Source organism: Saccharomycopsis crataegensis, assembly GCF_037102585.1.
Source record: "Saccharomycopsis crataegensis DNA, jcf7180000000084, whole genome shotgun sequence".
Classification (NCBI taxonomy): Eukaryota; Fungi; Ascomycota; class Saccharomycetes; order Ascoideales; family Saccharomycopsidaceae; genus Saccharomycopsis; species Saccharomycopsis crataegensis.
This window is the reverse complement of record NW_027043829.1, coordinates 1,717,218-1,740,948: the sequence shown is the minus strand read 5'-3', so window position 1 is coordinate 1,740,948 and position 23,731 is coordinate 1,717,218. Positions and strand designations below refer to the sequence as shown.

Sequence of the window (23,731 nt, the reverse complement as noted above, 5' to 3'; positions counted from 1 at the left end):
CTGTGGTTTTTGAGGTTCTTTTGAGATCAGTATATGGTGTTTCTTCCTGGATGTAACAATAGCACTTGATAGATTGTAGTGCAAAATCTCGCATCACAAACACTCTGTTGGGTGATGGATGGCGTGCGCACGTGAAAAATTATAGAGTCTCTGTGAATGAAATGCTGTCAATTCCGTTTTAAATGGTGCTTCTTGCCAATTGGCTGTTACTAATGACACGAAAGATTTTTAAGGATTTTCCAAATGGTCGTTATGATTAAATGATATAACAAGGGTATTCTATAGAGGATTAACAAGGTCAAGAATTTTTTTTTAAAAAAAAAAAAAAAAAAAAAAAACAAAAGGAAAGCAAAATAATGAAATATTTAAAAAAAAAAAACAATGATGATGATAATAAAACCAAAAATCTCAATAAATAAGAGTATTTGGGAGAGGGTGGGAAACTAATTATATAATTTGAAATGAGGATTGCCTTTCTAGAAGGACATGGGAGAATTGAATAGCGAGGAGGGAAAAAAAAAAAAAGAGTGATTATTTTTGACTTAACAGTCTTCAATACCGGTGGCAAGGAACTTGATTGGACTGCATTGGTAAGCAACATTCTGGTCGTACAAGTTGTAGAAACCACCAGACAAACATCTGTAGAAAATTTCGGTGGTACCAATTGCCAAATAACCATCGCTAGTAATACTCCAGCCGTTAGCGTAAATACAACCGGCTTGTGGTGGGCCATCGAATTGGAACTGTCTGTTGGAAACAATAGAACCAATACGACCTTTAGAATCAACCAAGATACCATCCTTCAAAGTCATGGACAAAGTACCATTAACTGCGCAAGAAACTGTGGTAATGGGGTCACTGGAATCGGTAGAAACTGCATCAGTCGCTACAGAAGCGATAGTGGAGCTGGCTGAAACGCTATCGTAGTCGTCAGTTTCAGCAGTAGATGAAGCGGCGACTGCGTCAGTTTCAGCAGTAGCATAGCTTTCATAGGTACCCGAAGCGGTATCGGTACTGTCAGTATCACGACGAGCCAAAACGGTAAGTTGTCTCTTGAAATTGTGTCTCTTTCTATAGCTCAGGTCACTATCTGAGGAATCATCGGTATTGGTGGCTGCTGCTGCACTGTCACTATCGGTGGCAGTTTCATCAGCGTCGCTCGTTGCTACCGCATCATCGGTGGCAACAGCAGCAACGGAAGCCACAGTTGCAGAAGCGGTTTTCTCAGCAGCTTCGATAGATAAAGCTTCCAATTGGGCGGCTCCGGTAGATGCTTTTATGGTCCAAGTACCAGTGGTAACAGGAACGACTGCGATGGCAAAACTTGAAGCGTATGAGGTGATGGCTCCTGATGGGGTTCCGGTGGCCTTAAGAGTGGTCCAGTCACTACTGGTGTTATCTGCCAAAACACTAGAGGCAAGTAAGACACTTGTCAAGATGGTGCTTATCAATTGCATTTTGCTTTAAGAATCTTTTTTATTGGGTATTATTTGGTCTGGAAATATCAGAGGAACAATATACGATTTGGAGAAACTGTTATTATTACAATTTATAAATTATCCAGGGAAGGAAGCTCCCATACTTATATATATATATATATATATATATATAGTGTAGCTAACTTCCAACGGATTCACTTGTTTACCCACACGTAAGGCATCCTGATGTTGGGAATGGGAGATGAGCACTGCATGAGAACGCACCCAAGGAGTTTGGCTGTGGAAAAATAGTGCGAACCATGGGCGAAGCTCCAAATACCCATTCCTACGAACGAGGCTTGCATAAATAACGATCCATTCGGTCTGAATGGGCCATCCAGGGCGTTTCTCCAGGAAAATAGCCAAGCATCCTGCGTTTGGTGATATGTGACCACCAGGTAGTGATGGTCTAGGTGGGAAATATAACGAGCAGCTATCACTGATTGGTTGTTGGAATATTATATTTATCATCAATAGAAGCAATTTACTCTAAATTCTCCAGTTTTAATTATTTCTGTGGATCTCTTTCATTATTCCCTACTATTGGGGTTTCCTGATTTTAATTTTTATATGGAAGGCACATTTACCAATACTTGCTTCCGCCTCAACGCTATTAAGTATAAAGTGAGAATGTCGGATATCAAATTACGAAGCATTTGGCCTCAGTAAGATTTATTGGATTGTCTATGTTAGCTATTCCACTAAATACCGAGTGAAAAAAAAAAAAAAAATTAGAAAGAATCTAAATAGACCTCAAGTAAGTAAGTATAGTAGTTGCTGGTTGTAAGTTATTTGAGCAGGTTGTAACTCTCCAACTACAAAACATTAAGAATATGAAAAAAAAAAAAAAATTTATTTATATACGAAAGCTGTTATTGTCATGAGATGTTCGTGATTGTAAGATTTGGTATTTATATTTTCTTGCAATAGTTCTCATCATTACACTTTTGAATAACAAATATAGTCTCAAATCAAATACTAAATCAAAAGAGACGATTTTAGGAGTATTCGGCTATCTAGAATTTAAATGGTATTTCTAAATAAACCTCTATATAACTACATAAGTCCCAATATGAAACAACAGGGAAATCGCCAGCCAACCTTACGGTAATCTTAGGCATATTGAAAATTTTGAGTGCAAAAAAAAAAAAAAAAAAAATGTACTCTGCGCTGCTGCTACTTATCGGTGGTAACTGTAACTGGGAGGCTATCCACCACCTTTGTCACTTCCATTGCTCATTAAATAATAAGTGGGTGAATATAACCATAAGGAGGATATTGTTACTTATAATTGTACTCAGAGACTGAGCACAATATATTTATCTAATAAGAATTGTTTTTTTCCAGCTATTTGTAATGTTACAGCACGTTGTGACCAATAGACTGTCACTAGTTGAATGAACCATACATTTTTCTAATTAACACAGAACCATATTTTGTATTTTTATTCCAAGATTTTATCTGGCTCTTTTTCTTGAGCTCCTGAAAGCAAGAGATATTAGCGCAACTGAAATATTCGGTATTTCCCGAAGCTCTTTATTTAGATGATAATAAAAAATAAAGAATAAACGGTCTGTATTCAATCCTCTGCTCAAAATAGGAGTCCCAAGCATGGAAAGAACACTAGAAGCATTTTTGTATCTATGTTTATTACCGATGAAGAAAAAAAAAATAAGGATTTGGACTATATTGAAAAAAATAAATACAAATAACAACTATGAAGATATGGCAGTGTATGCACATAAAATGAACACAACTCGCGTCGCGAATTTAAAATTACTTGAACAAATATTATGTAACAAAACTCGAGTTGTGAATCTACTATCAGCTTTTCAAACTTTATATATATATATATATATAAATCACTTTACAAAGGATCTTAACAAGATTAGCAAGCTTGTGAACTTTTAGTTTGTTCCATCGCAAGTTATTTTGGACAGATAACCGCGTCTCTCATAACGTGAAAACAAAACTGGATGTCACTACACGTTCTACAAGTTACAATCTATGGGAGCCCTATTTTTTTGAGATTAATTATTTTTGAAAATGAGAATTTATCATTTTTAACTCAAATATTCTTAGTTTTAGAAACAGAGAAACCCCAAATATTATGGAGAATTATCAGAATATCTTTACTTCCTATTTCATTTTCAACACAACTGACAGAGATACACAAGAATAGTATGATGATTAGTCAAACAGAGGCTAAGTTTAATTTCCACATTGTTTAATATTATTTATATATACGGCTTTATATTACAAATGCGTATTGTGCTTATATTGCAAGCCTATGGTGTTGCATTTTGGAAACGAATTTTGTTTTGAAAATGATTCCTTCAAAACCGGCAATATATCATCTACGATTGAGAAATTGTTTCTTCAACCTGAAAACTCGAAGATAGTTTCCTTTTTTAGATAGCTATTTCACATAGTAAATTTTCATTACTGTTCAATGTTAGAAAATATGGAAAATTCCTTTGGATAGCATTTTGTCGAAAACCGCGTTGCTTTTACCAGTGCTGAGCTATAAAATTACGAAAATGACCACTTTCTCCAGTTCAACATCCCTTTTTTTTTTTTTTTTTTACTAGTTATTTCTTCAAGATTTCTTTTGACAATTCATTAGTATATGTTATCAGAGCCTCGATGTATCATTAGCCACTAATTCCTTATGTGAATAATTCCAACCATTGGTGTGATCTGCACGAGTGCACCACCCCCAAAAATGGTAATTGTTGAATTGCGCTATTATTGGTGCTAACCACTGACCACAACAAATGACCACTGCATTACAAAAATTAGGGAAGTTTTTAATTGTGTAAATATCAATAATCGATCAATATTACTATTATGTGGCGACTTATGTAAGTATGCCTATGTTAAAGCCTTCGGCCTTTTGGCTTTTAGATTCCGGTATTTGCACTGTCTACAGAAAACCCTGGAACTTTCTTCATGTACGCAGGGGTGAGGTAGAAACCAGTACCAGAGAAAAATTTCAAATGAAGAAGATTTTTTTTCTTTTTCGTTTCTGGATGGAGGCAACCTCGATGACATAGTTGTCACCCAAGATCTCCAGTCGCTGAAAAATCCAAACTCGTGGGTGACTATTTCTGCCGGCCACTGCAGCCGCGCTCTGGAAACCTGCCAGCCAGCCTCACCACTGAAATTCCCACTACCACCACGAACCTCGAGTAATAAATTACGCCATCTACAACAAGAAAATCCTTGTGAGTAGCCTGGGAATGTCTAAATAGTTATGTTCAAAGGAGAGGAGAGATATTGAAATAACCACTACTTTCCAGACAACCCAAGAGATAATTCTCCACGTAAAGTGAGGCAATTGAACAAACTCATGACGAAACATCCCGGCAGCTGCTCGACTAATATGGAAGTGAAATTCTACTGTTGTAGACGCAGGCTTAGAATAGAAAAAAAAGGGGGACCAGAAGCAGGTTAGTCTTTGTGAATAATCTTGAGGATACTGGTGAGATGAGCCTCAAACCATCACCAGGAAGAAACCAACACCAAGAAGGAGCCACCACACCATTGACTACTAATCGTGTACATTGGTCTTCTCGCCCAAAGAATCTAATGAAACATGGATTTCCAAATTTCCAAAAAAAAAATTTTTTAATGCATCCAGAAAATATGCAGGACGTGCAACATGAACGAACCCCCTGTCGCTAACTTGTTCCCAGCTAATTCACCATACATTATTATATATATTTATCAGGAATCCTCGAGTTGAAGTGGTGATTAAAGACAAACAAGTTTTTGAAATATCAATCTTCATATAAATAATACCCACTTTTTAAAGTGCCTTAATTCCCATATCAAAAATGTTGGCCTTACAAAACGTCGCCTTTGCTTCTACCCTTTTATTTAGCTTGGCTAAATCTCAATATATTTACACCACCACTGTTGTCAACACCGCTACTGGTGAACAAGTATACACTGTCACTAATGATGATGCCGTCACCTTGAGTGCTGCCGCTGCCGTCGCCAGCAGTGTTGTTGAAGCCCTTTTCGCTTCTGCTTCTTCCGAATCTGCCCTTCCAGCCGCCAGCGACGCTGCTTCTCTTGCCGCCGCCGCCGTTGCCGGTAACGCTCAAATATCTTCTGCTGCCGCTTACCTTGCTTCCGTCGCCTCTCAAGCTTCTGTTGACGCCGAGGTTTCCAGTGTTGCCAGCGCCGCCAGTGCTGCTGAAGCTTCTGTTTCTTCTGCCAGTGTCGCCAGTGCTTCTGCTGCCTCTGTCGCTTCTGTTGCCTCTGCTAGTGAAGCCGCCGCCGCCGCCGCTGCCTCTGTCGCTTCTGTTACCTCTGCTAGTGAAGCCGCCGCCGCCGCCGCTGCCTCTGCCACTGAAGCCTCTGCCACTGAAGCTTCGGCTTCTGATGCTTCTGCCTCTGCTACTGATGCTTCTGCCTCTGCTACTGATGCTTCTGCCTCTGGTAGCGACGCTTCTGCCTCTGCTACTGATGCTTCTGCCTCTGGTAGCGACGCTTCTGCCTCTGCCACTAACTCCTCTGCCTCTGGTAGCGACGCTTCCGCCAACACCATCACTGCCACCACCACCGACTCTGCCGCTGCTACTGATGCCGCTTCTGAATCATCTTCTGAAGCCATTTCCGCTGGTGTCAACGGTACTGCCGTCACCACCACCCTCTCTGGTAACAGCACTGAATCTTCCTCTTCCAGCATCACTTTGAAGACTTTGACTAACGGCTTCAACTTGAATTCTACCTCTACCTCTACTGACTCTTCTTCTTCCTCCTCCTCTACCGACTCTTCTGATTCCTCTTCCTCTTCTTCAGACGACAGTTCTGACTCTTCTTCTACCGAAACCTCCACTGGTTCTTCTTCTTCCTCTTCATCCACCTCTACCAGTAAGGGCGCTGCTGCTAAACAAGTTGTTGGTGGTGCTGCTGGTATCTTCGCCTTGTTGGCCCTTCTCTAGATGTCACCCACTTGATACTGCTTAACCTTTTTTTTTTTCTCACAAGTGTATTATCATCGACCTTAGACTTTTTGCTCTTTTCTGTTCTCGTTATTACTAGTTCTTTCTAATTTTTTTTTTTTTTGATTCTTTATTGTTATCTAGATATACCATTTTAATTGCTTCTTTAACTGAAAATTTTCCTTGTTCTTTTACTGCTTAATTACCCATTACTTTTTTTTTCTCCAAATTCATGATGCTTTATTTTCTATAACTGATCTTTTTACATGTAAATTGGGGAGAACTAAAGATCTTTTTGCATATCCTTCTTTTATCTTGAAAAAGAAGATTACTCATTTCGAAATCATCAACCTTTGAAGGAAAAATTCTACTCAAAAATCTGATGTTGGCGTCCAATAGGTTGCTGCCAAAATTTATACGAGGTGGGAATTCAATTCAGTTGTAAATGCTTCAAATAATGGTTTTAATAGAAATGGAAGAATTATCAATGGATGATAACAATAAAGGAGAAAACTTGTTACATCTCTACTGAACAAATGGCAAAAAAAAAAAAAAAAAAAGAAGAGGAAACAACTGTCCTGCAAATTCATTCAATTGAGAATATTAATACGTCAAAAATGATGGCACAAATTTTGATACAAAAAACAGAAATTTGAGAGAAGAAGTAAAAAGAAAAAAAGAAAAAAAGAAAAGGAGAGCAAGCAAGCCTTTTTACTTCTGGTTAGATGCATTATCATCAGGCTGTACAAGCTTGATACCACTACCATTATTTAGCAAACTAAAACTCTTTCTTCTAGCTCTCTTGGTTCCCCCAGATATCACTGGTGACCCTAAGAGATCACTACCATCAGCAGGAGAAACATTCTCGATAGAGGTATTCACTGGCTTCTGACCCTCAAATGCTTCGGAACTAAAAGTAGGAGTAACAGCGACCTTTGGACTATCCACTTTAGGCACTCTGTTCTTAGTACCAAAAGATCTCAACGCAAGACCTTCCACCATGATTGTTGGCGCGCTGCTTGTGTTAGAATTAACAGATTCAGCACGACTCAATACTGGCGACCCAGTAGGACCATTAACACTATTATAAACCTCCTCATTGAGTTTGCTGACACTATAGTTATTTGGAACAGACATCATCACTTGACTAATTGAATTTGATGACGTAGAAGTTGAAGTCTTGCGAGGTCTCCCAACAATAGAATCACCAAAGACCTTCACATTATTTCGTGAGAGTGATGGTGAATTATTAGCACTAATACTTTTTATCGATTCTTTTTCTTTTATGTTTTTAATCTTTAATGACTTTTGTTGATTGGTTTCCCGTTCCTTTATTGAAAATTCAAGTTTTGTGAGGAAAGCGTCTTCAAGTAAATCTTTCATCAAATACTTGAAGAAAAATTGAACTTTCAAGTTGGTTAGTCTAAGAGCATTAGAATTATTGCCATCAATGACTGGACTGGAAACCTGGGAAATAGAGGAACTCAAAAATGGCATCGACGACGACATCAGGGCGGTGGCGTTGGTTTTCGATTTGCTTTTAGAAGTTCTCAACAATAAATGCAGTAACGGGAATGCATTATTTTCCGTGGACACTGGATTGATTAAATCATTAATAAACTTTTCTTGTAAAAGTTTAAAAGTCTCTAATTGCTGCTGATCACCAGAGAAGCTGAATCCCATCGATGAAACATTGGAAATATGGCTCAATACCATATGTAAAGATGCTAAATTACTTCTTGGAATCATATTAAATAATTTCAAAATTTTATCAAATCTTTCGAATTTAGCATCATCTGGGAATTTAGTGCCCCCATCTTCAGTCTGTTGTTCCTCATTTTCAGCTTCCCATGTCAGCATTGCACTGTACAATTCAAAATAGGTACTCTTCAATTTTTCAAATACCACAAAAGAAATTAAGCTGTCCGGTAGTTCAAGTAACCATAACTTTAAGCAAGAAATCAAGTCACCAAGCCCTGCACCATCGAATAACTTCGCCACACATTTTTTAATAACCTCGTTTTGAAATTCTTGTACTTTCGTACTGGTTGCTCCAATAGAGTTCAACTCATTTTTCCGTTCTTCAATAAGTTCTTCTTGTAATTCATCATACAAATCGATAAGTGATTGACGCAAATTATAAGCTTCTAAAATGTTGAAAGGTTGGGTCCAAGAATTTCTTGCAAAATTTCCCAATTCAAGTAAACCATTGCTTATATCCTCGTTCCCGAATTGCTCAATCTTTGGGCTTTTCAAGGAATCATGGACATTGTTATTCAATTGATCATCATAATTTACCAAGAACGAGTTGTATAGTTTATCAATGAATTCCCCCAAGATAATAGGCACACTGAATTTCATCAAATTATTGGCGTTATTATACTGCGGTAATAATGAAACATCGGTGCCAAACAAATTAACATCACTCAATAAATATTTGTGAGCTAATAATGAAGGATTCAAACTGATGCCATTTTTCACAAACTTCATACTGGTGAATGGAGAGTAATAATACAACGAGTTTGATTCAAGAATCGAGTTCAATTCCAAATCAATAAGCTTTTGATTATTAGACTGGGTGATCAAATTATTTAGTTTGACAAATTTCTTGTGTTCATATTCTGACTGTTTCATCATCAAAAAACTAAGATAGTTTAAGCAATTGATAATCAAAAAGGACTTTCTTTTTTCATAGCTTTGGAAGTTCATCACCGAATTATCAAAAGCAAATTCAAAATTCCTTTTAAGCACATCGATATCTTGGACGGTTTGCTTGTATTGAACTTCTGCAGTGTTGATGCTAGCTCTGAGGGATTCCTTCTTTTTATTCACTGTTTCCGGAGAAGCAATGATTGACAAGGTTTTCAATTGACTAGAAAGATAGCCAGCAATACCATTGTTTGAAGTTGATCTTGGAATGCTATTGACATTCAAAGTGTTGGTTCTCGACCGGTTCTTTGGGGTGGAAATTTCAGATCTTCTCAAGTCTTCAATATAGTCTGGGACTTTGTTATTGACGTTATTGTTAAGTTCAATGCTTGCAACCCTACTATGTTGCTTTTCTTCCCATACTTTTTTCTCGCGTTTAACGTGCTTTAATTCTTTTTTTCTCATCTTTGCCTGCATCTTGCATTGAATTTTTTGCTGCTTTAACATTTCGTGGTGTTCCATATTGAAGGTCATAACAAATTTGAAAAACTTGGTGAATTCATAAACCATTTCTTGGTCTTCATTTGTGATTTGAAACTTGTTAGAAATCAAATTATTGAAAAAAGAATTCTTAAATACCGATAATTTTATCAATTCATTGACCGCTAAAGACTGGCCGTAGAGCTCAATGTTTCTAATAGAATTCTCGGTACTTGGGCGGTTTAACCTTAGCCAGTTGCCCAACTCATGATTAGAGATGAACACTGTCTTCTCACCACTTTGATCTTCATTGGAAACCGAAAATGACGGGATAAAACTTGTGCGCTTATTTTGGATGACATTTCTTTCCAAATTGGAGGCGTCATGGTACAATTTTTTGCAAAAATCTTGCAATTCGTTCAAGTTTCTGAAAACTTGTGAAGATCCTAATTTCATAGGGAATTCCAATTTTTCCAAGAAATTATCTGGATCGTCCTCAAACTCTGAATCCGATTCGACTTCGGAGACACTAGAATCACTAGTGTCTTCATCGTCGGAATTTTGCCTACTGATGGCATTAGAAATGGTCCTGGTGAGTTGATTGAACGGCGAAAGTTGTTGTTGCGTATTATTAGCTTCCGGGCTTCCATGAACACTTGATCTGGCACTGGAGTTACTGAATGAACGCTTATGGAATGTCGCCACTGGTTTGAGGGTCGCATTACTGGTTATTGGGGCAGTTTCACCGGCAGGTTCTTCCTGATACTCTTCCAAGCTTTTGCATTTATTGAAGTAGGTATTCTGGCGAGTATTCGCGAGTTTCAAGAGTTTTTGGTATTCATTTAAGTAATCATTCAACTGCTTTGAAGTTTCTCTATTAAAAGTTTGGTACACATCCCTGAATTCGCCGATCTCATACAAAACCTTGGCATCAATTTGGTTGGACAAGGATTCTCTGCTATAAGAGATATCTGACATATTATCCAAATGCAATTCATAATTAGCGCTCAACGATCTAACAGAAGGTTCATCATGAGGTTTAGGAGCGAGTAGTGGTTGAGAACCGTCTAACACAGGAGATTTTGCCATCAAGGTTTGAGGATTTTTTGATTTACTCAAGTATGAATTCTCAACCACATTGCTGATAGCAGCTGAACTATTCAATTGTGTTTGTTTGATCTTCTCAACGTAATCTATGGTTTGACTAACCTCTTTGACAGACGAGTCCACAACACCTAGGAAATTGGATACTTGGGACTGATAATCATGATCAGAGCTCCAAAACACATTAGAGAAGTGCATATTGCAATATAATTGGCAATATTTATTATTATTATTATTATTATTTTGATTATTTTTATCAGGGACAAGTGTTTTTAGGGAGATCATCCAGGTACTGGTGGTTGTTATTTTTTTTTTTTTTAGATTCTGATTTTTCCTTGGGACTCTGACACACGTATCATGTGAAATACGGGACTCCAAGCATGAGACTGACGGTAATCAAATCAAATTAAATTAAATTACTCTACACCGATAAACGGAATATGACATAAAATTTCATTAAAAAGAGTAAAACAACGTAACAGTAGTGGAATATATAAACGACGCATTTTTTTTCTTCTCTCTCTCTCTCTCTCTTTCTCTCTCGATCATCTTAAATGATTCCCCCAGTGTCTCTTTGGCTCGGCATTATATAATTGCGAATATTATTGATGACCTCTTTTATGAGACCTTTACTCTTCCTGGAGAAAGTCGTTGGAGTAAAAGTACTGCCATCAATTGTAATATTATCATTTCTGCTGCCGTCCAATTCATTATTGTTGCTTGGAAGCAAGTTTTCGCCAGCCGACAAGGAAATGAAAAGTGAGAATGGGATCAACCAAACACAAATGCCAAAGAAACTTGCAATCTCACTGAACGATGGAATGATTCTGTTGTCATAATGACGGTTCAGCGAAAGGTTATTGAAATGGTTGAACCAAAGAAAGTGGTTGATAAACGTCAAAATCCCCGACAAGATGAAATCAGGAGAATCAATCTTCAAGTATGGGAATTTCGATAAGGTTTTCAAGTATAGAAAGTTGATGGCAATTGAGAACACCGTGAGTTTAAATGGGAATCCCTCGACAATCCATAATAGCAAAAGCACGGAGATGATGGTGTAGATCAATCTGTATAGGGTTCTTTTGGTCAATTCCGAGTACTCTTCCACCAACTCAGAAAGATAATAGAGACCAGAGGCAATGGCCAATGTCAAGCATACGAAGCCTGTTAGTATTCCTATGAGAGACAACAAATATAGAATCATAGCGACAGTTGTTATTTCATCCGCAATCAAAAGGAAGAGAAGAGGTTTCTATTTCATATTTCATATTTTATTTTATTTTTCCACCGCGTAATTTCTACTGCGCTCACGTGGCTATAACAAGTATCTCATCAAACAACAATAATAAGGCTCATAATTAATTAAAGGAGAAGGGGTAAACGGAATTAAAATGTTAGAAATTATAGAGAATTGAAAGCAAGACAGCAGACTAAGAAAACAAAAAAAAAAAAAAAACAATTTAAAACAACAAACAAACAGCAACAACAACAGATATCATAAATTACAAATGCACAATCATAAACCATCATCACAAATCACACCATTTCTTCTCCCAAATCGTTCAAGGAGATCGGAGCAATATTCTTCAATTCAATGCTGGTGGTGTCTCTCCTACCTCTAGTTTGTATGCCAGTACCTTCTATCTGGTTTTCTAAATCATCGGCATAGTAATCGCTGTAGGTATTACTGTCGTCGGCATCTGTACCATCGTAATAGCCACTCATACTACTTCTCGCACTGGTATCAAAATCAGAATACGTGCCACTACTTCGATTGTAATTTTCAGCCAAGGTTTCACCTTCGTCCCCGATACTCTTGATGATCTCGAGCCTCTTCAATCTTCTTCTTCTAACAATATACCGAGAATACAAGTCGCTGACCAAGATCCCCAAACTCGATCCACTGATGTTCATAACAATATCCTTATAGTCAAATGTCCGGTATGGCATGATGCTTTGCAAGAACTCCGAACCAATGCCCCCACATAGAGTGCACACCATAAACGTCATCAACCTCAACTGATTGGCATTTTTGGTTTCAAAGCAGTAATAGAAGATCAATGTCATTAAAAAGAATACCGAAAAATGGACAAATTTATCAAATTTGATGGTGATGTTCGCGAGTCCAAGATACAACGATATTATCGAAGCAATCACCAATACTAGTAGTATCATGTTAGTGAATCAATTGTCTCTTCATACATTAGGGCATCCTGAAATATCACTTACCTATTATCATAGACTTTCTGAATCTCATGATTAGTTCGTATCAAGGGTCTTGTCATCCAACAGCGGGGTGGGATTTATGGGATGCTATTTATGAAAACAATGTTTTATAAGGCAACAGTGGTTGTGAATATTTATGAGTAAAGAACCAATGGGCAGATATTTGGTAATGATCCTCTTCTTCTTTTTTTGTGCTGGTTGGTTGATCGGTTGGCTATTTTGCAAAGGTGGAATGTTTTTTTTTTTTTTTTTTTTCTTAAGGGAAAAATCGCAGGATGGTCTGTCATTTTTTTTTTCTTAGCCTCGCAGGGCTCTGGAATTCAACATGGCTGAGTTATTGACAGTTTTCAATAGCCCTACAATATTCTAGAAGGGTAAATTGTTGATGTGATATTCATTTCTTTTGCTGTTGAACTTCTTATCAAATAATAATACAATGTAAATGGTCGCATACTCCTACGATTCTTTACTTTTTGAGGTACAATAATAAAATACACCGGCTAATGATATTTCAAAGGATACATAACTGGAATATATCCATATGAATTCATCATTATATATATATTAATCCATTCAATAAAATATCCCCCAAATAAACAAATAAAGCATTATCATTAAACATAAAAGAAAAGTCGAGGAGGAAAGTCTCGAACTGGTCTAGAAAGAAATCATCTTCACGTAAATAGTTCACTCCTCGATAGTTGATCAAAGTATTGATTATATTCCTCAAAATCTGTATCCAAATCATCACCATTATCAACGTTCAACGACCTTTTAAGTGCCTTCATCTGTCTAACGGATCCTTCGAGATCACCAACAAACCGTTGATTCTCATCGTCAATATCTTTCAATTCCTGTATTAGTTTTAGATTATCCTGTTTATATTCATTTAGCTTGTTTTTTAGTTCATTCATGTACTCAGTTTTGGACAAGAATAAATTGTAATCGATCAAATAATTCCTGGTCAAACTCTCAATGTGTAGCTTATCATCGTTGTCATTTTTCTGTTTTAATTTCTGCCCATCTTGAATTATTGAGTCAAGTTGCATCATCTTTTTTTTAATCGATTTTTCTTTTAGGATGGCATTTATGTCTTTGCTGGAGTTCTTCAAGAAGAAACCGTTGATTTGGTCGATCGAATTCTTCAAATACTTCCTTCCCAGTCGGCTATCAAAACTGGGGTAGCATTTCAAGAGATTATCAACTGAGAGGCATTCTATTGATTTATTAAGAGCTTTGTCGATCACCTTGAGTAATAGTTTGTAGCGGATGGGGTCCACCTGGTCATCGTTACCTTCACTTGAAGGAGGGTCTTGACTTTGATCGTTATCAGGGGTTTTCGGAGGAGGTAGTGGTTGTTGGGTGATGTCAGTGTTTTGTGGCTCGGCGGTATATTCTACCAGAGACATAGCCAGGATATTTTATTAATATTGTTATTATTATTGAAATCGAAATAGGACGCGTTGTGGAAATGTTTTTTTTTTGTTGTTGTTGTTGTTGTTTTGTTTATGTTTTTTGTTTATGCTATTTTTTTTTTTGCCCATATGCGCACCACCACCACCACCACCACCACCAATATGATGATATATCATAGAGAATATGAGCACTGAGAAACCCACACAATGACTTTAAGAATATCTCAGTAAACTAATGACTCTCCTGACCCTCCTGGAAAATATTCCCACCCAATACCAAAGAAACAATTGTGCTAAAAGACTTGGTGGTTTACCAAGTGCCGGTGGACAGGGTAACGAAGAGTTCAAGAGAGAATGCGAAGACAGAAAAAACCACCAGATCATCCAAAGAAACCAACTTTCCACCGCCACTAAACAGAGCCCTACTAACGTAATAATGGAATTGTTGAACGAATGGTTTACCAACATCGATGATCTAAACATCGATGACAAAATATCCCAACTACAAAACCAAGCAAACCACACCCCGATAAATAATGACGATTTGAACAACATTTTGCCTAATAATGACAGTTCACGAATCATTGATCTTATTCAACAAATAAAGTCTACGGACTCCTCATATACATTAAAGGACATTAGAGACTCCAACAATGCTTTATTGACGGAATCTCGTCTTATTGATTTTGTTAATGACAAGATTGAATTGGTAGAGTACAAGGACCATTTGGCGGAATGCAATACTTTGGTCGATGAGATCATTAACGTTGAAATCAATGAGAACGATCAATTCAACCGCAGTTTCTTCTTTGAATCAGATATTAATGTATTGACACAGTTATTAATCAAAATAGTTGGTCTCACGCAGAAGATCAAGAATCAGGATATCGATACTACAAAACAGAACCAATTAATAGATTTGATGGTTGGCAAGCTCAATGAAAAAGTGTTAAAAGTGAAAGGAATATTCATCAAGTTATTGAAGAAACTCATTGAAGATTCTGATTGGACAGAAGCTATTGTGGTCAATACAAGTTTGCTAGAAGATATTATCAACTGCTGCCGAAACTTTAATGCATTACAGAACCTTTACTTGATTTCTAATCATTTAAACCAGAACTCTCAGGACAACGGAAGCAATAATTTGAAACAATTATTAGAAATTAAACAGCAGCCCAGCGAAATTTGGGCCATCGAAATCATTTTACAACCGATTATCACAAAGTTTATTTTCCATTTTTACCAAAAAAGTTTGACAAACAAATTAAACCAACCAGAATTGGCGATTGAATATTTCCTAAATTATTTGGACAATGATTCATTTCTTGTCAAGATGTCAGAATATTTTAACAATGGCTTCAAAACCGACAATGACAAACTTTCAGAAATCACAAAATCCTTGGATGTCGAGCTAATTGACCAACAGCGATCAATGCCAATCGAAGTTACAAAAGTGCTTAATAAGTTTTTAAAAATCAAGTTCATTAATGATGTCAAGGCCAATAATCATGTTTATTTTAGTAATTCAAGCAATTCTAGATTGTTTAGTAACTTGCTCTACCAATTGAACAAATACCAATCGAAAATCTTTGAACTATTTTATTACGAGGAACAAGATTCGAATTTGATTATCGAGATTTTGATCCACAATAATAATTGGCAGAATTGGATTCGCCTAGAATCGAACCATCTTATGAAAACTTTCAATGACAAATTCCCGGCAAGCTTAGGAATGGGGGTCACAAAACATTCGGCACAAAAGAGTGATATTTCAAAGAGAGAAGTATTGCCGGTCAATGAAGAGAGTCTAATGTCCGAAGAGATCTTCTCTATCGATTTCAACATTGTTAAGGCCAATTATTTGAAGCCGACAAAGATTTCTGTGAGTTTTTTGAACTTGATCAAAAATTTGATCGAGTTCAATATTATGAACTTGAGAATTCCAATGATCTTGAAGGTCAAGTTACTCAAACAATTAATTTTCAAGATCTTGGACATGTATCATGAGAAATTCCTGAAACTATTAAGAAATTCCAAAGTCATCAATAACAACAGCGGGGCCAACAATTATCTTAATAATTTGATTTCTGAATCGGTTAAAACATTTGGTAATCCAGTTAAAGAAAATGGTAAAACAGTGGTCAAGAAAAATGAAGAAGATGGGGATATCTTGAACGAAATCAGAGTATTGAGCAAAATCTATTGTTCTATAAAGTATGTGATTATAAAATTGCAATCGTACGACCAGCATGTGGAGTTCATCAAGATGTACGACTATTTAAACCAAAACCTACGTACCAATGAAAAAAATGGGAATTTCCAGATGTTACTCAAAGAATTAGAATTGAATGATCGTGAACTTTACGAGATTATTTCCATGACAGAAACTACCAATGATAGATCAATTTTTAGATGTAAAGTTGCCAAGTTTGATAAAATGATTGATGAAATTTTAGTCACGTTAAATAATTTCCTCAAAAAAAGTTTAAAGATTTATTTGAACAATTTTTTGAATTTATCTGCATATTGGCAAGGTATAGATACGACGGGGGGTGGCGATAATGATGATGACGATATTACTGATGATGCGGATGGTTGGGGATTCGATGATGAATTGAAAGATGAATTGGATATTCCTGTGGGGGCTTCTGCCAATGCGGGCGAGAACGAGCTTTCCAAATTGACTTTCCAAAATATCGAGACTTTTGAGGACTTTATTAGTTATGGTTTCCGATTACCAGGCAATGAAATGTTGAAGTTAACAATTACCAAAGAGTTGGAGAAACCACTAAATATTCTCATTAATCAATTGAGGTTTTTAAGAAGATGTTTTGGACCAAATTACTTGAATACTTTGAGCGATTATAAAATAGTGGAGTTCCAATTATTGGATAATGTGAAATATTATTTCCACTCATACATTATCAAAATCAACAAATTCAGTTTGCAAGGGATCATTAATTTGAAGTTTGACTTTTTGATGATGTTGAAGAAGATAAGTAAATTGGATACTGAGAGCGGGCAATTTGCTGAGGCAATCAACTATCGTGATTATGAAAACATTTCGCAGCAATTTTTCTTGATGAACATTGTTGATTGTTGCAATGTCTTGATGGTTAACCAACGCAATTTTTCACACTTTGTGAGCTCTACAGTCGCCAATGGTAACTACAGGGAAGAGTTTCAAAGTTTCAGAAATGCCCAGGACTTCACAAAGTTGAGAAAGTTCTTGAGTGTTAGAAGTCTCGGTGATGATGAACTTTATGATTTGGTGAGCAGAATTGTGTAAAAAAAAAAAAAAAAAAAAAATGTATAGTTTTCAGTATGACAGGACAATTAATTGAAAAGGAAATGGAATATTTTTCACTAATGTAGTATCTCTTGCTTCTCCTCCTCTTCTGAAAAAAAAAAAAAAAAAACAAAAAAAAAAAATGAAAGTTATAAATATGATTCCCCCAGATTCCCCTGCATGAAAGACTGAGAAATACGTCAGCTTGATTGCATTTGAGGACTCCTATTATTATCTACAAGACCTTCAGTTGATCTTTTTTTTTTTTTTTTTTGCTTAATGGTTATCCCGAAAGGAAGACTGTCACTATCATCATCATTATTATTATTTATAGCGTGACTCAAATAACATCATTATTATTGGGAAGATTTTACTATTGGTGGGTATTATTTATGCAGTAGTAACAATCAGGCTTAACAGCTATAGCCGAAGAGTATTCATAGTCACGTGAAAGAGGCTTTTTCGGAAACGAAAGGTCACTTAGAATGATATTATAGTGACGGTAATGATAAGCAGAATACAATAAAGCGTTGTTGAAATGCTTATTATGGGATGTAATATCAATCCAAAGGGGGAGGAGGCAATATGTATATATATACATACGAAAAGCACTACTAGTTCACGCACATAACAAAAGCACCACCGCTTGTGCGTTGGCCTATGAGTGATTGTTGGGGAAAGGAACGGGTGATTATTGATTGTGTGTGTGTGTGTGTGTGTGTGTGTGTGTGTGTGTGTAATGATGGATGGACCGACACAACCATTGATCGACATTATTGTAGGAATAGAGGATCTGGGGGGCAAGGGGGGGAGCATTCCCGTGGGACTGGTATCTACATTATCCATCGTGGTGAGAGAAGCAGGGTATAATCATGATGTTTTAAAAGAAAGAGGGTCCGAGGTTTCCTAATGGCAGCCAACAGGAAAGAATGGCAGACATCAACAACAACAACAACAACAACAACAACAACAATCAATTATTCTTGGTGACAACCACAACAAAAACCACAACCACAACAACCACAACTGGCAATCTACAAGAGAGTGCGTGACACTCACGTGAAAGAGAGAAAGAGCAAAAGAAAAAAAAAATTGCCCGGGAGAAAACTAAATATAGAAAAAAAAACCACTTCTTTTTTTAGAACAACGGTAACCATCAAACGTTTCCTATCTTATTCACCCATCTACTGTTTGTCGATTGTTCCAGCTTCCTGCAACACCCACCCCACACATACTTCACATTCTGGTTGTCCGCATTGCAATCCACCACCCATCTATCTGTCTATCTATCTATTTATCTATCTATCTATCAACGCTGCCAACTAATTGTCTCAGTACTTTTTTTTTTTTTTTTCTGTGTACCCTCCTCCCCCTTGACTGCGTGGTCCTGAACCAAGATATCCATCATTATTATAATTATTATCCATCGATTCATGCCATATAGTATCATCACTACACATTCACAACAATATTAAAAAAAAAAAACCACCCAGCGATTCAAGTTGCCTTTTTTTTTTCACATATTTATTTTCGCTTGCCAACACACCGACCTGAACGACGAAAGAAAGAAAGAAAGAAAGATTGAAAGATTGAAAGATTGAAATAATGGGTAGAAGAAAGATTGAAATCCAGCCGATAGAGGATGAACGTAACCGATCCATTACTTTTGTAAAAAGAAAGGCAGGTTTATTCAAGAAAGCTCATGAATTGGCGATCTTGTGTAAAGTGGACATTGCAGTCATCATCCTCGACGACAATAATGACGATCATCATGAGTTTTGTTCGTGCAACATTAACAAATTGCTCAATAGTTATAAAAACAGGGGAAAAGTTCCTAAAAATAAGGGCTTATCGAATTTGGATTACAATAATGGTGGTAAATCCGACCACAAGCGATACCTTAGCACTGCCACCACTTTCTCCGCCACTGATTCGATAGCAGAAGATGAAAGCGGGTCAGAAGACATCGAGTTGAAGCATAAACGAGGTATTTCAGATATCAGCAACTCAACTATAGGTGGAGGCCTAGCTAAATTTAATGATCAAATTCCAAAATATCCTACCAACAATTATCCCTCAAATAATAATAATATTAATAACATTAATAATGATAATGATAATGATAATGATAATAATTATATCAAACGGTTAAAACCAAATAATCGTTCAAGAGATTTTCCAAATAACCCCATGGTTGGCGCCGTCAATGGTCATTCAATTTCTAATCAATCAAGTATCTCCGATAATTATAACTATGTCCGTGCACAGCCCATCAGCTATATTAATACTAATAATAATCCCCTACCACAATTCAGTCCTCCGCAAACTCTTCCCTTTGCAGGCACCCTGGTAAACTCTTACCATAAAATCCCGTTTGTTTCTTCGAAATTAAGCCAGTATGAAGATTCTCAAGGAAATTCTTTTAATGGTACAAACAATATAATGAATAATAATAATAATAATAATAATAATAATACTAATGCCCCGATCCATAAACCAATATTCTCTTCCAATTTTGTGTTCCCTCCTAACCAAAAACTTCCTCCAATAAACACAGTACCGCCTTCCACCTCTAGTACAAATCCTCTCCCATTTAATAGCAACATTAATGACAACTCTAAACCGAGCTCAATAGGAAGTAGTGTCAACAATCTCAGAAGTTCTCCAATCATATCGACTGCTAAATCAATTGATAATTCCACCGGCACTCCAGGAGTAAAAGAAGAAGATAAAGAGAGTTTGTCATATAAGCAGCATCAATCGACGGTTAGTGTCAATTCAAATATCCCTTACAGCGCTGCCTCGAGCCCAGCGTTTACACATACTCCAAGACAAATCAGCAATTCATCAAGACCAGTTCTTCGTGTGCGAATCCCCGAAGAAAACGACTCTTTCAAACCAAAGAAAGAAAATAGTGAAGTTGGTGGCCTCGCCGGGTCTAATGAGAGTGCCGGTGTCACCAGTGCCGGGATCAAGTTCCCTCCATCTTCAAGAGACAAAGATTCACCGAATACTACTCTGTTAAATGGTAGCGATAACAATAAATCAACCCCAGTATCTGCATCTTTGCCGAGCGCGCTATTCCAATTCACAATCCCAGGGTCGATTACCAAAGATAAATCAGGGGAGGGGAAAAACCCTCCACGATTGACCACTAATAATCTTCCAAGTACGAGCGGATTATTATCGTCCAGTATCCGCCCTTTCCTTTTCTCATCTGGTAATGGGGAGCAGACTCCGGTCAGTGGGTTACCAATGGGGACTTCGAAGTTCATGAATGAACCTGCTCTGAAATATATGAATGAATTCTTCCCATCACCTTCAAACTACTATGGTGAATGGAACGAAAGCGGGAGCAGCGGGAATACGCCCATCAGGACCATAGGTATAACCTTACCGCCTCCACCAAGCAATACAAAAAGCTCGAGTGACAGTAGTTTGAGTAAACATAGTTTGAATAATCCTAATGGCTCGATCAGAGATGAGCTTCCAAGTCCGGTTTTCAATAATTCTAACGGAGCTTTTAGGAGATTGAAGGACCCTGAGTACAAGAAAAGGGAAAATAGCTCCTAGTTTAATTTTGCATTTTTCTTTTTTTTTTTTTTTCCCCATTCTTCACCAATCAATGGCTCAAGTCCTTGTCGATTATTTACATTATCAACTTCTTCTCCTTTCTCTCGGTCGACAATATTTCATTTTTTGAATGACTTTTTGGTTCATTTTCTCATTTTTTTTTTTTTTTGTTTTTTTTTTTGAGGGAGGAGTATTTGCTGATATTTTGATTTCCATTTCACTCTTGCCGTCCCATGTAACATATTCGTCCTTTCAGTTTCTTGTTGAATGTTTAGTAGCTCTTTTCCATTAGATTTTTGTATCGAAAATGTTTAATTATTTTTATAGTCATTTATTATATCCACGGCGTTCTGTAAGTTCGACGTATTCTATTACTTTCGGGTATATATTTTCGATTCCGAAAAACATAAGGGAATTAATTGATTATAATTATCAATTAAATTGGTTATCAGTTCTTGCGGTTGCATGTTCTGGCCAATACCTCTTAACACCCACCTCCCCACCACAAGTTTTCCAGAAAACGACCTTTCCATTAAACGTCACCAAAGCATCATCGATAGTTTGAGGAAGTCGGATATATTATTATCATCAAACCCTCCACGATTTCTAATAGATGGAAACTAGACTAACTCATTTGAATCATCGGCAATTCTCTTTTTTTTTTTTTATTTTTTTTGATCGTAAACAACCAAGAGGAAAAACGCTCAATAATAAAAATACAGAGACTTATTGGCTGGAGCCCTACTTTGAAACAATGTTTTAAACACACACACACACACACACACACACACACACCGATAATATATAAAGTTTCACGTATATGCATTATTTCCCAACGTCCCGCCGCGATGGATTTTTTTTTTTTTTGACAGGCGTCGACCAATATAGGGCGCGCATATGTATCACATGCTCTCTAGGGCTACACGGTGACTTAGGGAAATTACATCACGTGATGCGTAATTCGTTTTTTTTTCTTTTCCAGCGCTCACCCACACCTCACGCTCTCACGGTACGCTGTACCGCTTTGGTTTTTTTCTTTGTAGTGAAAATTGAATTCTTGTAGTCTTTTGGAATATTGACTATATACTCCATCCAAGGTTAGATAATTGTATAACGGCCATCATGAAGGTATGTGAAAACCCCTCTATAATGAAGATTTAAGAATACAGAAAATATCAAATGGTATCTAGAGATAAAAAGGGATTTGAGGAATGGATTGTGAGATCAAAAGAACTACCAGTGCACGAAAAAGTATCAATCAAAAAAATTATCAGAATCAGTAATGGAAAATTATCATAATTCAAACCAAGAACTATTCCAATTCAAGACAATCAATAGCCAAATAATTTCATCAATGAATGAGTACCACTATATTGATAAATGGGTTCAAAAATTTATGACTACAAATTATCGTAAAAGCTTTTTTATTTTTTTTTTAATAAAGAAGTTTTTTTTTTTTCCATCATCATCATCATTACAAACATTCCATCATTACAGAGAATAAATTCATATACCTTATTATGATAATTTTAAGAGAAATAATCGATACATGAATAATCAAAAGAAAAAAAAGCTTTTACTAGAGCTTCTCAGTATTTTGAAGATCCCCCAAATTTTGATATCTCTAAAATCTTTATTAGTGAAGTACAAAAAGGTTTGATCAACTAACAATATTCTTTTATTTATAGCTTAACATTGCCTATCCAGCTAACGGTACCCAAAAGGTCATCGAAATTGACGACGAACACCGTCTCCGTCCATTCTACGAAAAACGTATTGGTCAAGAAGTTGAAGGTGACTTGGTTGGCGATGAATTCGCTGGTTACGTCTTCAAGATCACTGGTGGTAACGACAAGCAAGGTTTCCCAATGAAACAAGGTGTTTTGCACGCTACTAGAGTTAAATTGTTGTTGGCTAAGGGTCACTCTTGTTACAGACCAAGAAGAAATGGTGAAAGAAAGAGAAAGTCCGTCAGAGGTTGTATTGTCGGTCAAGACTTGGCTGCTTTGGCTTTGGTTGTTGTCAAGCAAGGTGACAAGGACATTGAAGGTTTGACTGATGCTACTGTTCCAAAGAGATTGGGTCCAAAGAGAGCTAACCACATTAGAAAATTCTACGGTTTGACCAAGGATGACGATGTCAGACAATTCGTTGTCAGAAGAGAAGTCACTGGTAAGAACGGTAGAACTTACACCAAGGCTCCAAAGATTCAACGTTTGGTTACTCCACAAACTTTGCAAAGAAAGCGTCACTTGAAGGCTTTGAAGATCAAGGCCGCTGAAGCTCAAAAGGAAGCTGCTGCTGAATACGCTCAATTGTTGGCCAAGAGATTGCACGAAAAGAAGGCTCACCAAGCTGAAGTCAGAAAGAGAAGAGCCTCCTCTCTTAAAGCCTAAGGAATTTTGTTTTCATACTCAATGTCTTTATAAATAATCCTTTCTGTTTTATTATACGGTTCTTTTAACTTTTTTAGTAATTTTGTAAAAAAAAAAAAAAATCTTTTAAGTGTACTTTCTGAGACGTTCTTGATGATAGACGCGAAAGAGTTGTTGAAAAGTCAAA

At 36.8% G+C, this 23,731-nt stretch overlaps 9 protein-coding genes across 9 annotated transcripts; 4 read left to right on the top strand and 5 right to left on the bottom strand. All coding sequences in view use genetic code 12, as the record gives it.

Moving 5' to 3' along the window:
- Window positions 1-542: 542 nt before the first annotated feature.
- On the bottom strand, window positions 543-1,457 carry DASC09_037680 (uncharacterized protein; the record flags this gene model as incomplete). Its single annotated transcript, XM_064997367.1, has 1 exon — window positions 543-1,457. One exon carries the CDS (start codon window positions 1,455-1,457, stop codon window positions 543-545), a length of 915 nt encoding a protein of 304 aa, XP_064853439.1.
- A 3,860-nt stretch (window positions 1,458-5,317) lies between these two features.
- DASC09_037670 (uncharacterized protein) lies at window positions 5,318-6,433 on the top strand (the record flags this gene model as incomplete). Its single annotated transcript, XM_064997366.1, has 1 exon — window positions 5,318-6,433. The coding sequence occupies one exon, from the start codon at window positions 5,318-5,320 to the stop codon at window positions 6,431-6,433; it is 1,116 nt and encodes a 371-aa protein (XP_064853438.1).
- A 711-nt stretch (window positions 6,434-7,144) lies between these two features.
- On the bottom strand, window positions 7,145-10,864 carry DASC09_037660 (uncharacterized protein; the record flags this gene model as incomplete). The annotated part of the gene is made up of 1 exon (XM_064997365.1): window positions 7,145-10,864. One exon carries the CDS (start codon window positions 10,862-10,864, stop codon window positions 7,145-7,147), a length of 3,720 nt encoding a protein of 1,239 aa, XP_064853437.1.
- A 352-nt stretch (window positions 10,865-11,216) lies between these two features.
- Window positions 11,217-11,870, bottom strand: SVP26 (Svp26p; the record flags this gene model as incomplete). Its single annotated transcript, XM_064997364.1, has 1 exon — window positions 11,217-11,870. One exon carries the CDS (start codon window positions 11,868-11,870, stop codon window positions 11,217-11,219), a length of 654 nt encoding a protein of 217 aa, XP_064853436.1.
- A 332-nt stretch (window positions 11,871-12,202) lies between these two features.
- On the bottom strand, window positions 12,203-12,923 carry DASC09_037640 (uncharacterized protein; the record flags this gene model as incomplete). The annotated part of the gene is made up of 2 exons (XM_064997363.1): window positions 12,203-12,828; window positions 12,896-12,923. 2 exons carry the CDS (start codon window positions 12,921-12,923, stop codon window positions 12,203-12,205), a joined length of 654 nt encoding a protein of 217 aa, XP_064853435.1.
- Window positions 12,924-13,566: 643 nt separating this feature from the next.
- DASC09_037630 (MIND complex subunit) lies at window positions 13,567-14,301 on the bottom strand (the record flags this gene model as incomplete). The annotated part of the gene is made up of 1 exon (XM_064997362.1): window positions 13,567-14,301. The coding sequence occupies one exon, from the start codon at window positions 14,299-14,301 to the stop codon at window positions 13,567-13,569; it is 735 nt and encodes a 244-aa protein (XP_064853434.1).
- A 241-nt stretch (window positions 14,302-14,542) lies between these two features.
- TIP20 (Tip20p) lies at window positions 14,543-17,596 on the top strand (the record flags this gene model as incomplete). Its single annotated transcript, XM_064997361.1, has 1 exon — window positions 14,543-17,596. One exon carries the CDS (start codon window positions 14,543-14,545, stop codon window positions 17,594-17,596), a length of 3,054 nt encoding a protein of 1,017 aa, XP_064853433.1.
- Window positions 17,597-19,201: 1,605 nt separating this feature from the next.
- On the top strand, window positions 19,202-21,169 carry DASC09_037610 (Smp1 protein; the record flags this gene model as incomplete). The annotated part of the gene is made up of 1 exon (XM_064997360.1): window positions 19,202-21,169. The coding sequence occupies one exon, from the start codon at window positions 19,202-19,204 to the stop codon at window positions 21,167-21,169; it is 1,968 nt and encodes a 655-aa protein (XP_064853432.1).
- Window positions 21,170-22,291: 1,122 nt separating this feature from the next.
- Window positions 22,292-23,565, top strand: RPS6A (40S ribosomal protein eS6 RPS6A; the record flags this gene model as incomplete). Its single annotated transcript, XM_064997359.1, has 2 exons — window positions 22,292-22,297; window positions 22,858-23,565. 2 exons carry the CDS (start codon window positions 22,292-22,294, stop codon window positions 23,563-23,565), a joined length of 714 nt encoding a protein of 237 aa, XP_064853431.1.
- Window positions 23,566-23,731: the final 166 nt, after the last annotated feature.